The sequence below is a fragment of the Mustela nivalis genome (genome assembly GCF_964662115.1).
Source record: "Mustela nivalis genome assembly, chromosome: 4".
In the NCBI taxonomy this organism is placed as follows: Eukaryota; Metazoa; Chordata; class Mammalia; order Carnivora; family Mustelidae; genus Mustela; species Mustela nivalis.
This window is the reverse complement of record NC_139023.1, coordinates 98,922,494-98,939,768: the sequence shown is the minus strand read 5'-3', so window position 1 is coordinate 98,939,768 and position 17,275 is coordinate 98,922,494. Positions and strand designations below refer to the sequence as shown.

The 17,275-nt window shown below is 37.2% G+C and overlaps 1 protein-coding gene across 1 annotated transcript in view; it reads right to left on the bottom strand.

Annotated features, from left to right (window-relative positions):
* Positions 1–17,275, bottom strand: part of COL25A1 (collagen type XXV alpha 1 chain) — a 464,458-nt gene that overhangs the window by 171,846 nt on the left and 275,337 nt on the right. The window contains exon 5 of the mRNA XM_082728561.1: positions 11,307–11,324. Coding sequence (XP_082584687.1) covers positions 11,307–11,324 — 18 coding nt within the window. The remainder of the gene's footprint in view (positions 1–11,306; positions 11,325–17,275) is intronic.

Genomic DNA, 17,275 nt, shown 5'->3' with positions numbered 1-17,275 from the left:
CTGTGGCTTCTTTCCAGGACTATGCCTACTGCCCACTCTGCATTTGTTCCGGAACACACTGTTCTCATCTCAGATCCTGATGCCCACCACTAAGACCAGTTTGTTTTCTTTGAGTAAAATGCATATACTTCATTCAGGGTCCTGATGGTCTACACTGAGACTGTGTGAATTAGATAAGGAGGCTTTCCTCCAGGTAGATGCAGCTCCATTCCAGAGCTCAAGTGAAGCACAAGCTGAATTTTAGACTTCCCTGTTTGTTTGCTGAACAGCTTTGCACAGTATACAACTTACACGAGTGTAAATGGTGGCCCTGAGCTTATTGCAAGGATAAGATTTCTTTTGGAAACTGAAACCTCCACTGTGTTTATTCTTTTCCAAATAGCTCCATAGTTCAGGTTGCCAGGTAAAAGGTTTCAAGGGAACTGTGTCATAAGTATTCTTTTTTTTTAATTTTGTCATAACTATGCTTACTATATAATACTAGATATTTATTCAACTTTATCAATTCAGGATGCATCTTCTTTGATTTGTTTTCAACTCAGTGTACTTTTTAAGAAGATTTTATTTATTTATTTGAGAGGGAGAGCATGAGAGAGCATGGGTAGGAGAGGGGCAGAGGGAGAAGCAGGCTCCCTGTTGAGCAGGGAGCCTGATATAGGGCTCGATCCCAGGACCCTGGGAACATGACCTGAGCAGAAGGGGCATTCTTAACCCACTGAGTCACCCAGGTGCCCCTCAGTGTATTTTTTTATAGAAAGACTATTTACTGAATGTAAATTATAACAATAGATTATGCCTGATCTAAATATTAAATAGTTAGCATTAAATATACTGGCCATTTGAAAAAAATAAACCTGAAGTATAAAGGCTCACATTAACTACAGGAGGTAGTAGAATCTCCTATAGTTATTATTTTTTTTTAAGATTTTATTTATTTATTTGAGAGAGAGAAATCACAAGTAGATGGAGAGGCAGGCAGAGAGAGGGGGGAAGCAGGCTCCCTGCTGAGCAGAGAGCCTGATGCGGGACTCGATCCCAGGACCCTGAGATCATAACCTGAGCCGAAGGCAGCGGCTTAACCCACTGAGCCACCCAGGTGCCCCTCCTATAGTTATTATTTAAACTAAGTTTAAATGTGGCCTACCCAAAGAAAGAAGGTAGAATAAAATGTTTCTGGAGCTAGCTTTCTAACTACTATCTTACAGCATTCCTCCATTTTAATCTCCACATGGTGCAATAAATAGATTCTGTATTTAAAACAAGCAATCAATTAAATATGACTAGAAATATTCAGAGAGAAAATAAATTTAGCCAATTATGAATTTTAGTTAGGGAACCCCTAGGTAGCTCAGTTGGTTGGGCATCTACCTTCTGCTTAGGTCATGATCCCAGGGTCCTGGGATCGAGTCCCACATGGGGCTTCTTGCTCAGTGAGGAGTCTGCTTCTCTCCCCTCACTCTGCCTGTCCCATCACTGCTCATATTCCCTTGCTCTCTCTTTCTCTTAACAATAAATAAATAAAATCTTGAAAAATAAAAGAATTTTGGTTAGGATATCAAAATTATCAAACCAAAGAACCCATCAAAACATATATGTGAAATTACATACATTTACATAATATTACTTCAGAAAATTCACAATTTTTTTTTCAGATTTTATTTATTTATTGAACAGACAGAGATCACAGGTAGGCAGAGAGGCAGGCAGAGAGAGAGAGAGATGGGAGAAGCAGGCTCCCGGCGGAGCACAGAGCCCAATGCAGGGCTCGATCCCAGGAGTCTGGGATCATGATCTGAGCCAAAGGCAGAGGCTTTACCCCACTGAGCCACCCAGGCGCCCCCACAATTTTTTTGAAGATTAAAACATTTCAAAGTGAATTATTTTTACTTCTCTGAAGTATTTTTGATTAAAACTCTTCACCAGCTTTAGAAAGAATTAAATACACAAGTATGCACTAAATATTTGTTTTAGAATCCTATACTAGAATCATATCTAGTAGTGATAATCACTGTTCATGAATTTCTTAATTTAAAAATTGAACTACTTAACTTAAAGCCATTATTCTATTGGATATTTATCCAGCAGATGAGGTCCCATTTTTAGGGTTATATGACATCACGACTGTGTCACTGTGAGAGCTCATGTGAGAGGGTTTGTATGCAGATGTTTACATGTGCATAAATAAGACTTGAATAATAACACACATGCCATACACTGTTGTAAATGTTTCATTAAGTCGGTATTAAGTATGTATGTATTAAGCCAACCACCTTTGTTTTACATTGAAAAACTGAAAAGAAACAGATAATTTGCCCAAAGTCATACCGTTTGTAAATGACCAGTATTTAAACGCAGCTATCTGCCTATGTAGCCCATTCCCTTAGCACTACTCAACATATTCTGTATGCTCCCTTTAAAAACAGACCGCTAAAAGCTGATATTTTCAGTTGTTTCAGCCATTTCATCATCAAACATATATAAAATTATCTTTAAATCTGAATTATTAACTGTAGTCATTTATTTTATTTCTTTAAATTTTATTTACTTATTTAAAACAGAGAGAGAAAGAGAGAGAGAGAGCAGGCAGAGGCACAGGAGGAGGGAGAGGGACAAGCAGACTCCATGTTTAGGTGGAACCAATCTCAGAATGCTAAGATCACAACCAGAGCCAAAGTCAAGTATCTGCCACTTAACCAATTGAGCTGCCTAGCTGCCCCAATTGTAGACATTTATTCAATGTGTATTTTCTATGTATATCAACAACATATAAAGAAGGTTTATTGGTATTTTATAGGTATTTTTGAGATACAAAAAAAAGAAAAGGGATTGATAATTTCAGCATATGTAAATCAAAGTTTCGGTATACAAATCACGTTTAAAAAAGATATATGGATGATAGTGAAATAAACGAGCTGCTATACTATGTGTATAGTATATACATTTATATTTTAGTTTTTGTTTTTTTTAAAGATTTTATTTATTTATTTGACAGAGAGAGATCTCACAAGTAAGCAGAGCAGCAGGCAGAGAGAGAAGGGGAAGCATGCTCCCCACTGAGCAGAGAGCCTGAAGCGGGACTCAATCCCAGGACCCTGAGATCATGACCTGAGCAGAAGGCAGAGGGTTATCCCACTGAGCACCCCTATAAATTTATATTTATATAGTATTAAGTGTATAAATATCTATAGGTATAAGCCATATGGAGTACAGGGGAGTCTTTCAATTAACCAATTACTTAATCAAATACCAAAAACTCTAAAATGTTCAGACGTTTATAATCACTCTTCATCATATAACCACCATATAAAATACAGATAGTGGGGAATGATACTGTTTTTTTCAGATCTAGCATAATTTATTCACAAATGAATACATTACTAGTTTAATATAATAGTTCTATAATGAATTGAGTAAAATAAATACTTCCTATACACACACACACACACGCTTTTCAAATTTCTTAGAGAATGTACATATCCTCCCTCTTCCCCCAAGTGAGACTATATGGATCTGAAAAAGGCTGGACTGGAACACAAACATGAAATATGGGAATTGCTGAAGTGTTAGGTTAGAAGGAGCTTAGTATATAATTAAAAACATATGAACAGAAAGTTAAATATTGTCCCAAAATACACTATTTTATTTGGGAATAATTCCTTACAAGACACACACAGCTTGATTCTTGTACATTTTAGTAAAATATTGTGAAATGACAGTGATAATGTCAGAACAACAACCAAACAGCAAAAAAAGGATTTGGGGAGGAAAGGCAATGTGACATCTTCTACTTCTTCTCAAGTGCATTTGGAAAAAAAAAAAAAAAATGGAAGACCCACGCCTTCATGTGCAGTTGTCTGATGGTATTTGCTTGTGGTTTTCTCTTACATTTTTTTCTCACTGAGTAATACAGAATTACAACATACATGCCACATTAGTCCTCCAAATTCCTAAGGGAATTATATCTCCTTTATGTTCACATGCAACGCCAAAGGAGAGTTATGAGGAGGGCTTGGAAATTCTGAAAATTTTATGCAAAAGAAATGCCCCTGGTACAGAAGGGGTACTTTTCAGTTAATATAGTGGTTCTGTGTACCTCACTACCTTCTACATAACATGCTGATGCAGTTATTGGGGGCGAAGAAAAGGTCACCATATCTTTATAATGCATACAAGAGGAACTCCTGAGAAGGCTTTTTTAAAAACTAGTTTCTATAATTTCTATTAAAGTATTTATTAGTGGAAGAATATTTTTGTTAAAGAAATGTGGCATGAAACACAACAACCATAAACTACTTTCTATAACTCTCTTGATTATTAAAAATTAAAGATAAGCCTTGAATCCTACAAACAAATGGCTAAAATCTACATAATACATCTTAAGTGTGGCCCTGGGTTAAACTAATCTGCTTATTTTACCAAATATTAAATATCAGTATAAACAAACTACTATAATAAAAGGAAACAAAGGTATCGAAACTTGCCAAACCAAGTGGAAGTAAGATATTAAAATTGACAAATATTCAGTAAAATCTCAGAGCTTAGAAACCTCAGAGGCCTATTTTAAGTGGCATTATTGATGACACATGGTATTACTGACAGGGTATTTAGAATCATGAAGAGCTGATAGTTTTCTCTCTTCCTCAACTTCCTTTTCCTTTAAACTCTTGCATTTACTGTTCATAATTTAACAATATTTGTTGAACATCTACTATGTACCAGGTATTAAGTGAAGTGTTAGGGAGGATACTAAAGATGAGAGAAAGCATAGCTCTGCCCTCGAAGACCATAAAAGCTAGGAGTCAAGAGAGAAAGGGTGTGTATAAACGACTACAATATAATAGAAAGAGGAAAAAGTACAATGGAAGGAGGAAATTAATATTTACTAAGAGCCTGTCATGTACTAGGCACTGCGTTAAAAGTTATACCTATATTATCTTATTTTAATACTCCTGTATGTATCTGTTGAGGTAAGAAATTATTATCTCTGCTTTACAGATGGGGAAAATGAGACTCAGAATGACTGAGTAACTTGCCCAAGGTCACAGAGCTTATAAGTGAAAACCTAGGGTTTGACGTGCAGCCTATCTAGGCTTCGCTGTCTATGACCCCTAGTGTAAAGGAGTATAAAAAGCTGTACACAGGGATGCCTGGGTGGCTCAGCCTGTTAAGCGTCTGCCTTGGGTTGGGTCATGGTCCTGGAATCCTGGGACTGAGTCTTGCACTGGACTCCTTGCTCAGCAGGGAGTGCTTGCTTGTCCTTCTGCCTACCACTTCCCTTGCATCTACTCTCTCTCTCTCTCAATCTGACAAATAAATAAATAAAATCTTAAAAAAAAAAAAGCTGAACATATAAAGTTTTGTGGGGATTCAAGAAAAGAGAGAGCAGATACCTTGCTGGAATAAATGTCACGTGAGTATGAAAGGTGACCATATCTAGATGTGTGGAAACTGAGTATATCTAGGAAACTGAGTATATCTGAGTATATCTATCTAAGAGGGAAACAGTTCTGAGAAAAGGTTATTCTAAGAAAAGACAAATGAAGAAAAATACATTTGAAGAGAGAAAAAATGCACATGGCTATATTTGGTTTGGATGAAGGATAGTGTTCAGAGCATTAAATGAAAAATTAGTGGGATATAGGGCTAGAAAAAAACAGGCCAAATCCAAGGATTTAAATGTCGGGCTAATAATTAGATTTTTTTGGCCTCTAAGTGGTAATCATAGTGAAATTTAAAGTTTTGTAGTCAGAAGAACAACATCATCAGAGCCATGACAGAAAAACTGTATCCATCAGACATATATGGAATGACACTGGCCTCTGCTATTCTCTGTCCTACCCCTCGATATCTCCACCATCAAGACAGGAAAAAGCTGCCATGTTCCCTTTCCTGATTTACTACCCTCGCAGGCATGACTGGCCAGGCAGGTAGCAGTCATGTTCTCACAGTGTGCACAATGGCAATGGGGAAGTCAGGATCAAAAGACATAGAAATGGGGGATTCTGTTGGATACGCAGTGAGCTAGAGGGATTTCACTGTGGTTGGGTAGAGCATGAGCACTTTGACTCTCACACCTGGTAGGAGAGAGGAGAAGGAGAGGAGGACCTGGGATGGAGAGCGTCATGTAGACAGGGAATAGTACGCATGGGGAGCCTAGATTCAGCTATCAGAACAGGGGTGCCTGAATGTGGGCAGGACCTCAATCATTGGAACTAAGGCCTGGCACCAGGACCACACTTAGAGCAATGGGTCATCTGCATGTTGGAAAAGAGTCTTCTTAAATGCCTCACATTTAAGGTCCCCATTACACCTACAGATTATTAGATGTGCAGGTGGAGGGCAGGGTTCTGGGTGGAATTGAACTCATCCTTGGAATGGCGGGTCTGCAAAAATTGAGAGAACTTCAACAATCTCCTTGACTATTAATAGTAAAAGAACCATCAAAGGAACAAAGACTGGATCTGTCTTCTTTGCCACAATTTCACAGCCTTATTGCTGTGCCTTGTACATGGAGCTAAATACATCCTTAAGGTATTGACTTAAATTGTGTTCATATGAATTAATGAACAAATAGTAGGGTGACTTTCATTTCGATAGATAAATTTTGCCCCACCCCCCAAAAATTCTCAGGGCCGCTTTGTTTTGAAATACAAACACGCGTCTGTCTTTTTTCTCATTTCCTTTCCTCCTTTCTTCCCTGACTTGCTCTCTCATCACTTATTTTTTCTCTTCTTACCCAACCACTTTTCCCCAGTCTCTGTGACATTATTTACCCTATCCCATGCTTTTTCCTCTCCAAGGATTTGATTTCCTTTTATACAATGGATTCACAGCAGCAACCTCTCCATTCATTTCTCTACCTCTTTTCCCATCTTAACCACAGCTGCTAGAATTGCCTCCCCCCACCCTTCTTCCTAATATGCTTTCACCATCTCATTTCCCTTGTCAAGAACCATTTGCTTACCCATTTAGGTAAATGCAAAGACTCACCTCTCTTCCCTAAGGCCTATTTTCGTATTCAATTTCACACTATCTCTGCCATTTAGCTTTGCAGGCCGCACAATTTCTTTTAACAATCTAAGTTAAATCCATCTAAGCTGTCTTCGGCTTTCAGAAGATCATCAGAAGAACTCCCTAAATAATAGACATTTTCCCTTTCTACCATCAGTCTACAAAATAAAACCTTATTAATCTGCAACTCCTAACTAAAGAAGGCGTGATACCAAAGAAGCAGAATCTTGCCTGAAACCTCTCTCAAGGAGAGACTTGCACTGAATACCATGGATAAGATGACATGGGAATGTTCAACCTATGCAAGAACACTTTACTGACATAAACATTTACACATGAAAAACAGGTTGCTGATTATAATTCTGTCCAAGTTCTTTAGTAAACTTTAAAGGAGGTGCAATCCCTCAGCTCAAACACTGACAACCCTTTTTTTGGAAGTTGGTTATTTGGAAATCTGATTGTATCTTCACACAGGAATCCTAATAAAAGATGGTTTATGTTCCCAGATCAACCCACAAAGCCCACTTTTAATGCACCCCTCCAAAAAATCTTATTGTTTCCTAGAAATGTTTTGGCAATGCTATCTCAATGGAAAATCCACTGTAAATTAGGATTTGGGATCAGTCAGTGGGAGTAAGGATTTTTAGTACAGTAGGTAGTCCAACTAAGGAGTCATCCCTTGGTGACATGGTTATGACTCAGGGAGCGGGAGAGAAACTTGGGTTTGAGGACTGGTTAAGGGAACTTGTTTGGAGAAATCTTGTTTAGGAAGCAAACTTTCTTCTTCCTTTTTCTCCCTTAACTAGTTGCAAAGGGAAATGGGAGGGAGAGTAAGGAAAAAGTTTTACTAAGTTCATGCTCTTCGCTTTCCCCACAATTAACAATATGTGCTAAGACAACACAGCAATAAGGGAGGAGCATAATTAGCGGGGGAAAGAATGTGGCACTTTGGTTGCATTGAAACTTACATATATAAATAACAAAAAAATAAGTTCTGAGGAATTTAAGCTCTGAAACCTTATAAAAATTTGGGAAATTAAAGAACTACTTCTTTAATTTTTCAAGAAAAAACTGTGTTATCATTTTATGTCACCAAAGAGTTGAAAGAAAAAAAGGGAAGACATATCCCAAATTATAAGTTCCTGTACACACTATATATGCTGTATGTGAATAAAATCATTTTTAGTAGACCAAAAAACAGAACATGAATATTTTAAGAGAAATTTGATCAAATAAAAGAAACCTTTCAAGTATTTTAACAATCCATAAAAATTTTCCAATTTAGGTTTTAAATGTACATTGCTTGCTTATTCATTTTATCTACATTGTAAATATATATTAAACAGATTTAATGTGTAGTTTATATAAATCTACTCAGGAAAAAGTGGATTTATGGTAACATGGTAATGTAAGATATAACTGTATAAAATACTATAAATGTGCTGTACATATTGATAATCACATTTACTACATCATTTCTATGTTTTCATATTTTTAGAGACAAAATTTGTTCTTGGAGGTAAAAGCCTATTTAGTTTCCACTTTTTGCAGAAGAAATTTCCCAAGAGTAGATTAGAGGCTGGGAAAGTAATATATTATGATAGGTGGTAGGGAAAATAAAAATGGAGACTGCATATCAAAATACATCTATAATTTATAAAAAACATCAGTACATAGTTAATAATCACTAAGCGCTAAATGGAAACTTCCATTAAGAATTACTTAATTTAAAATCTAAACTTGGAAGTTTCTTTTGAAAAATGTTATGATGATGACGTAGAGTTAAGAGGTAGGTCAAGACTTTTCCTTGGGGACATACCAACAAAACTCTTTGCCTATTTTTTGTGCCATAGAAAGATGATGTGAGTTATCTCCCGGCTTTGCATTTCCCTCATGCTAATTCTTCCTGAACCCAGTGCTTATCCTTTTGCTGTGACAAGAGGGATACATTTTGAAAATAATGATCATGTGATTCAAGTATCCACTAAAGGCAAAAAAAATAGCCAAGATGCAGGAAAACCAGAGCAGGTCACTATTTTAAAATGCCAATTCTATCTTCCTTGAAAGTTTCCAAAGTTTTCAAGCACAGGCAGTTAGATAGACTTTAATTTTTTAAGTGCCATGATATATTTTCAAATCTTGGTTACAGTGATTCATAATGTCCTGCCCATTCTTGGCTCCCTATGCTGGTTTATCATCTTTCTTCTGCTCATTAACTGTGGCAGAAACTCAAGATTTATTATGAACATGGTCTTCTTCTTAGCTATTTTCTTTAACATCTCATTAACTAATATGCTTTCAATGCTGTCTCTTTGTCCAATTTTCCAAGTCTATATATCTCAATCTGAATTTTCCCCTCTCTGTTTTGTCTGTAGGATTCTTGCACTTGGACGCTGTTTAAGATGTAGGTGCCAAGCCTCACTGCTGCTTCCCTCCAAGGCAGTGTAAGGATGCAGATCCCATACGTCCTACCGCTGCCTGCATTCCTCTAGCAGCTGGAGAGCTCTGGACCTCCTGGGCCAGACCAGAGGTGCCGGGGAGTTAACACCCAGGCACCATTCTCAACAAAAGAGAAAGGGAAATTAGTAGATAAATACATCAATCTCCCCAGCCTTTCAGTGAGCAATTCTGAGACAAGCTCTACAGTCTCTCACAGCTTCCAGGAATACATCTGTTTTCTGGCCCTCTGGTCTCTCCTGTGTCATTTCCCCATGCCCTCAGAATGCTTCCTGGCATTGTCTCCCAAATAAATTACTTATACCCAAATCCTTATCTAAAAGACTGCTTTAGGGTAGGCAGAGGTGATCCTAGCAAAGACAGAGGTCCTATTAATACTTAAAATATTTTACAGATTATAATAATCTCTAAACCAGCACTCTAACTTCTTTTATCCTCTGCTATCTTACCTTTTCGTCTTCTCTTGTGAGCTGAGTGTAGAGGTTTTTACAGACATTCTTGACTTCTGCCCCCAGTTTTATGGTGTCACTCCCTGCAAGTCATGGATCTCTTCCAATTCTGTGTGTGTGTGTGCACGCGTGTGTGTGCGCACATGTATACAACAGCAGAACTGTTGTAAGCATTAAATAAAATAAAGCATGCAAAGCACCTTTTATTTGACATCATCCCATTTCAATGTAGCAGTTTCAAATTTGGGAAATAAGCTACAACTTTCTTTTCTGGGTTTTTTTCCCTCCAATAATTGAGCCAACTTAGAAAGCAAGTGTGGAAATCACAAATAATAAGAGTATTTTCTGATATGAGTGTAAGTTAATTACATGGCAAACTTTCTCTCATGAGCATGGTGTGGAAAGGACTGTTCTACTGAGGTACGTGGGTTTCTTTGTTTATTTTGTTAGATAGCCTTAGACACTGAGCTCATAAAAACTATAAATAACATCCTCATGGTCTGGTGTGAGAATTAGCTGACAATAATTTGGATATTGACTCACAAAGATACCATGAAAATTGTTTATTTACTAAATAGTCTAGGACAGAAATAGCATTTGGTATATCAAGGGGAAAGAGACGTAAGAGGAATTCAATAAATATTTATGTTATTTAGAGGTACTATGGTGTTAAAGGTAAAAACATTAATAATGACTTTCCCTTCTCCATAGCATCCTACAGACCACAATCAGTATTAATATTGAGTGTGTTGTTTTTTACCGACTCTGCATTTCTGACTCGTCATTTCATTCCCTTCTTTAATAATTTCATCTTCCTACACATTCCTCCCCTTCCTAAAATTTCCTCATTTTCTTCAATAGAATTTATAGCTCTTAAAGATTTTTCTGTTGACTGCATTCACATTTAATTATAAATCATGTCTTCAGCAGTTGGTTTATATTGAAAATGTAGATCAAATTCAATATCTGTCTGTAATGAATCAAAAGTCACTGGTATGATCACCGTCTAAATAGTCAGTCTGTGTGGATTTATGGCAACATTATTAGTATGTGATTAATCAGTACCTAACGCAAACCAGTTCATACCCAACATCTACTAAGTCATTTATTCTTACATTAAAGTCCTGGGGCACTGTTTTAGATCAGTTTAGAGTTTTGCTTTGTAGGATAGTACATTGTTAAATTTGCCATCTGGCCCAACAGCTGATGTGGCTCACAAAGCCTGGAGAGGCCCCAGAGCTTTACTCCTGGGAAATATTTGGTCTACTGTGTGGTATCATGATTACTGGTTCATAGCTTTTTTGTAGCCACTGAAAAGAATTGCAGAAAAATCTCCACACCGAGGAAATCCTAAACTGAAATTAATTTATTACGAAAGAGTTCACTTACCTGAGGACCAGGTTGACCCTGAAATTGAAAAGAAAAAAAAGAGGAAAACAATTATAAAAATTTCTTTTTAAGTGACGATTTTCATTACCGAAACTTAAACTAGTTCTGAAACTCTTTACCAAATGTTTTTGAAGATCATAAACCTAACTACTGACAAATTTTACATTGTGGTTTTGAAAAACCATATTATATCTTGCTATTTTAGTTCTATGCTATTTATCCAAATCTTGCTATCATGGTCTGTTTTATATTAACTCCAAAATGACTCAGGGGCTTTAGTATGCGCAAGAGTTAAATTGGAGAGAAAAAAAGGTAAAAGGTGAACTATGTTATCATAATGACTGGGTTACTTCAACAGAGGGCCTTCTAGCACAGACTATTACTATGAGCTACCTATTCAAAGAGCACAGTGAACAAGAAAAAAAGAGGCCGATATTTTTAGTTTTAGAATTCCGAGTCTTTGGAGTTCTCATTGTTTCAATAATACTTTAAGTCAATTTTGAAAATAAACACCCATCTTTTACTCAGTACAATCCAACCTAAGGGCATTTTAAAAGAATATAAGAAGCCTTAGGCTCAATTAAAGTGCATCAGAACTCCTCACTTGGTCGATAGTTTATGGAACCATTGGACGATGTAATTCGGTTTGAATGGCACTTTTCTGTTCTTTAAGCTAACAAAAATTTCAAAGCAGCATTGACTGTAAAAGCTTCTCAAGGAAAATCACCTGTGAATAAAAGTATTGATTACATATCACCTTCTTCTCTAATTGGGTTTCATACAAGAAGAGATGAAAGAAAAAGTGTACATCAAGTTAAGGAATCTTTAAAAATAAATTAATAATGTTCAATTTCATTATACCAGCGGCATGCCACTGGGCATCCATATAGAAAAGCACAGAACTAATACAACTCCCAAAGAACACGCTCCTTCCCTCTGCCTCCCTCCCTCTCTCCTTCTCTTACTCTCTCTCCCTCAGACCCTCTCCAGGCTTGGAATTTCTCTAGGTGCTTATTCTCTAACTGATTGGGAATAGAATAGATGATTTTTAAGAACTTTGTCTGAAAATGTGGTTTGCCAGGTTTTATCTAATCAAACCAGTTACTGTGGATATTACTCACAGCAATCCTGTGTGCTAGTGGTGGTACTTTTCAAGTATTGGGTACGTTTGGACATGTTAGTCTATTTATTCCTTATGACAGCTCTACATTTTACAAATGAAGAAACTGAGGCTCATAGAAATAAAGTAACAGTCACATAGCCGATAGGTGGAAAAGACAATTTAAACCCAAATCTGATCTACAATGATATCAGGGCACCCTTCAACTGAGAAGATGCTCTAAACTTCCCAACCACTCCTGACTGCAAGCAACAGCGTGAATCTCTGCTTAGAGATATAGACCCAGGACCAGCAGGCACCCAGCCTTTTAACTGATACTTGTATACAAACCAGGTCAGCTAAGGATCTTGAGGGTAACAGACAACCCTAAAATTAGCGTTGAACTTGGGGAACCTAAGGTAGGTGGAGGCAGGGCTCTCCACCTACATGTGACTGTAGATCTTCCCAAAGCCATGTAATGGACGAGATTACAATATGTGCTCACTCCCACTTATACTCTGCCTCTCTCTCTCTGGATGCTTTAAGCCTCTGACCTTCCTAAAACTTCGAATTAATGCAAACTCAGAAATGTGAACATGCATCTTTTAAAGAAATCCAGAACACATTAGATCTTTTCTATGTTGTTGTTGTTGTTGAAAACATAAAGGTAGGATTGTCTAAAATCAGAAATACTTTTGACAAAATAATAGTTTAGCATCATTGCTGAGATTGTTTGATTCCTACAATTGTTCTACACATGACAGACTATTCCTGTCTATCTTTCAAATGTGGCATTCCTGGGGTGTCTGGGTGGCTCAGTCAGTTAGGTGTTTGCCTTCGTCTCAGGTCATGGTCCTGGGGTCCTGGATCAAGTCCTGCCTCCAGCTCCCTGCTTAGTGGTGAGTCTGCTTCTCCCTCTGCCCTTCTCCACTGTTCATTCTCTCTCCCAAGTTCTCACTCATGCTTTCTCTCACTCATGCTCTCTCTCCCTTGAATAAATAAATAAAACCTTTTTAAAAATGTGGCGATCCTGCCATTGCACTGAACGAAAGATTTCAGCATAATGTATGCATATATTTATATTACTATAAACAAATACACATTAGGTTCTGGATTTTATGTTAGTGGTGGTGAAAACAATCAATAAGTGACAGTAAAATTGAAAAGTTGACTTTTACGTAAGTATTAAAAATTATGTAGTAAAACCAGGAGACTCACACTACTGCAATGTATGATATGAATTTCAAGTGTCTATGGTGTGCATGAGTGAGTGTGTGTGTGTGTGTGTGTGTATACAGAGTGGGGAACATGAAAAGGAAGGATGGAAGTGGGTGGTAGACAGGCTTCCCTCCAAAGCGATGCATATAACTTGACAAATTTGATTAAGTCTCCCTAAAACATGGATTACACAGTGTAAACCTTACACAAGATTCCAGGACTGCCTGCCTCAAATCTTCTCACTCAGTGGGATGTAACAAAGATTCCCCTACAGATACCTAGAATACTGTAAGGAAACAGTCTAATGGCTGAAGTCTCGTAGTCTTCTGAATAGAGCTATGTGCATGAATGAGGAAAGTGATCAGAGGACAGGTTCAGTGGGCATGGCAGTAGCAGCTTCCCTTATGGGAATGCAGAGCATAGAAGGAGATTGGACAAGAGGCCAAAAGTGATGAACAGGGAGCAGAAACTCCCTAGTGATCGAGGACCCTAGCCATGAAGACTTCTTCCACACCAATCACAAAAGAAATATCTCAGAATTGCTTTAAGTCGCTTCTGAGTAGTTCATTGAGAAATCCAAGTATCCTCATTCATTTGTAGGTATTTTCTAGTCTATTCTAATTTACGGATAGTGAACCTTATTTGTAATCAACTGTGAGAGTTAATTCTTTTCGGTTTTCTAAAACACACTCCAAATAAATATTTATAAATTACGACTGAGGTTTACAAAATACAACTTATGTTGAATTTTTAAACAAGGAATTCCTTAAAAGGACGTTTTCCCTGAGCAAATCACCAAGCTGTTTCAAAAACTCAAATCTAGGATAATCAAGAGCCATCCCAAGGGTTAAATCACAGAAATACTGAAGTTTGAAAAGTAGATGCAAAGGTGGAGAAGGCTGAGCTCTGTGAGTCACTGATTTACTCTATGTCAACAGCTCGATACAATGCCCTCCAGGCAGCTAAGGCACCAGCATGAAGAAAAAGAAACAGCAGGAGGAGTGATTTTAAAAAGTGGTAATCAGAACAGCATGGTGGAAAACAATCAGCCAGTAGCTGATGCCTGACAGAAAAGTGTTCAAAGCAAGTTGAAAGTTTTGTGAGGCAAATAAACCACAATGGAGCATGATAAATGAGATGACATATCACTTGAGTATCTATCGTTACTTTAGGCAATTAAAGAGCCATATTAACCGTTCTCGGTTAGGCTGTTATCACAATTATGGCTGCCAGAAAGTGCTAACATCCTTCTCTAAACCGACAAAACCATTTAGATTTCTGACTGAGGCAATTAGTTTCACTACATGATATTTTTTTATGGATGGTAAATCTGTGTCACTCCTTTTCAGATGGGAAAAATGCCATTTTCCCATTAACACATGCACAGCCAGGCACACAAATTTGTACTTTTAAAGTACAATCTTACTTTTAAATAGTAATTAGGATAACAGACCCACATACATCTTTACTGTGATAAATTCTGAAATAAAAATACTCTCATTTACAAAAACTTGAGGGAATATTAGTATTGTTCATGCAACTCTAAAAGTTGCTACCTCTGCTTCAAGATAATTAGAAAGAAATTACCTCAATAACTTTGAAACTCATCCTTAACAATCCCAAACTTGCTACTACGTTTAGTACCCTCAGATGCAGATTTGTTCATTTTCTTGAACTGAAAGAAAACACTTCAAAATAATAACTTCTAAGTGTTGCATTTTGGAGCCCTTACTGCCTAAAAAGCTCACTGGAAGATGATGACTGTAATTTCATTATCTCTTTATAAGTCTTAAATCCACACATTTGAACGTCAAATTTGTTTTTCTTTTCAGGTGAAAATAGCATCTAAAGTAGACATCCAGGTAAAGCTTTAGAATGACATGATAGGAACTCTGAGTGGAAACAGGATTGTCCTGGTGGCAGGATGTTTTGAGGACCCATAGATCCTAGCATAAAGCCATCTCAGTGGGATCCCTCAACCTTTCAAGAATCGCAGTCTGACCTAGAGTCTGTGTCACTAAGTGGAGCAGATACGCTCTACCCCTGTAGTACCAAGAGGCATCTTGCCCATCCTCACCACATGATGAGCTTGTTGACATTTCTTCCCCAGTATCCCAGTGCCCAAGTTAAAAGGTACTTCAGAAACAATTATTAAATTCCTAAGAGGTGAGGCTATTTTGACTAGTTCAAACACATGATTTCCAGTATCTCAAAGGAACCGTTAGTAAGTCTACTGTTCTTACACTACAGGATTAGATTTTCAAAATGTACCTTCTCAATCTAATAGCCTCTTTGCTTCTGGTCCCTGTAGAATAAACACATCTATGTCAAAGATGAAGTCTTTCCCCTCAATGGAATCTTCTTCAGATAAGAGAGATGGAACTAAGAAAGAAGCCTGTGGAGGCTTAAAAGGAGGACGTACCTACCTATACACATGCCACTGAACAAAATGCATGAGAGTTCCATCCTGAAGAAAAATCACTCCCTAGTTTGATTAGGCCTCCATAGTCCATTAATGTGAGAATATTCTACTCAATTACTTTGTAAATTATAAAACGCCATACAAATGCAGCATGGCAATTTATAGTAGCTTATAAAGCCAATACCAACAATTCATTCCGCTAATTCAAGTTTAGATAAAAAGTGTCTATTAATTTTAAAAACAAATTAACATGCAAATGATATACTACAGAGAAAAGCAATTGAAGAAATAAAGCATTATGGATTATGTGTATTAATTAAAAAATGACTTAGCAAAGACTGCATAATCTCTCAATGTCTGAAAGCTGCTCATGCTTCCAAGGACTTACACGCTTGACTGAAATAAACATTATTCATAATTTATACTGCCTGTTGTGTTACCCTACGGGATAGATATTAATAATTCTTACTTTAGCCACATTCACATAATACTACTTAGATAAGAGTATTTCAATTTAAAGTTTTCTTTTAAAAATTATATAATCCCTGGTGGTTTTAATTCTGGGAAATGCCATATTCTACTCCAGAGGAAACAAAAAGCTATAGTTTCAAGCCTGGTGGGTATACATTTTCTAAAGTTTAAGAGTGAGAGCAAACATGGAGATGGTTTGGTTGGGTTCAATATAAAGAAAACAAAAATTAATTCAAAATGGAAGATTTGGGGGTGCCTGGTTTGGTTCAGTCAGTGAAGTGTCTGACTGGTGATTTCGGCTCAGGTCATGATCTCATGGGTTGTGGGATCGAGCCCAATGTCAGGCTCCACACTCAGCAGGGAGTCTGCTTGAAATTTTCTTCCCCTACTTCTGTAGGTACTCTCTCTCTTTCTCGCTCTCAAATAAATAAATATTTTTTTATTAAATGGAAGATTTGGGGACCTGGGTAGCTCAGTGGGTTAAAGCCTCTGCCTTCAGCTCAGGTCATGATCTCAGGGTCCTGGGATTAAGCCCCACGTCGGGCTCTCTGTTCAGCAGGAAGCCTGTTTCTCCCTCTCTCTGCCTGCCACTCTGCCTACTTGTGATCTCCGTCAGTGAATAAATAAAATCTTTTAAAAAAATGGAAGATTTGTTCCATGATATTTGCCTTTCATAATTAGATAACATAACTTAAAGATTTACTCTTATATACAAATAGATTAACATATCCTCACAATAATTAAAAAGCATTATTATAC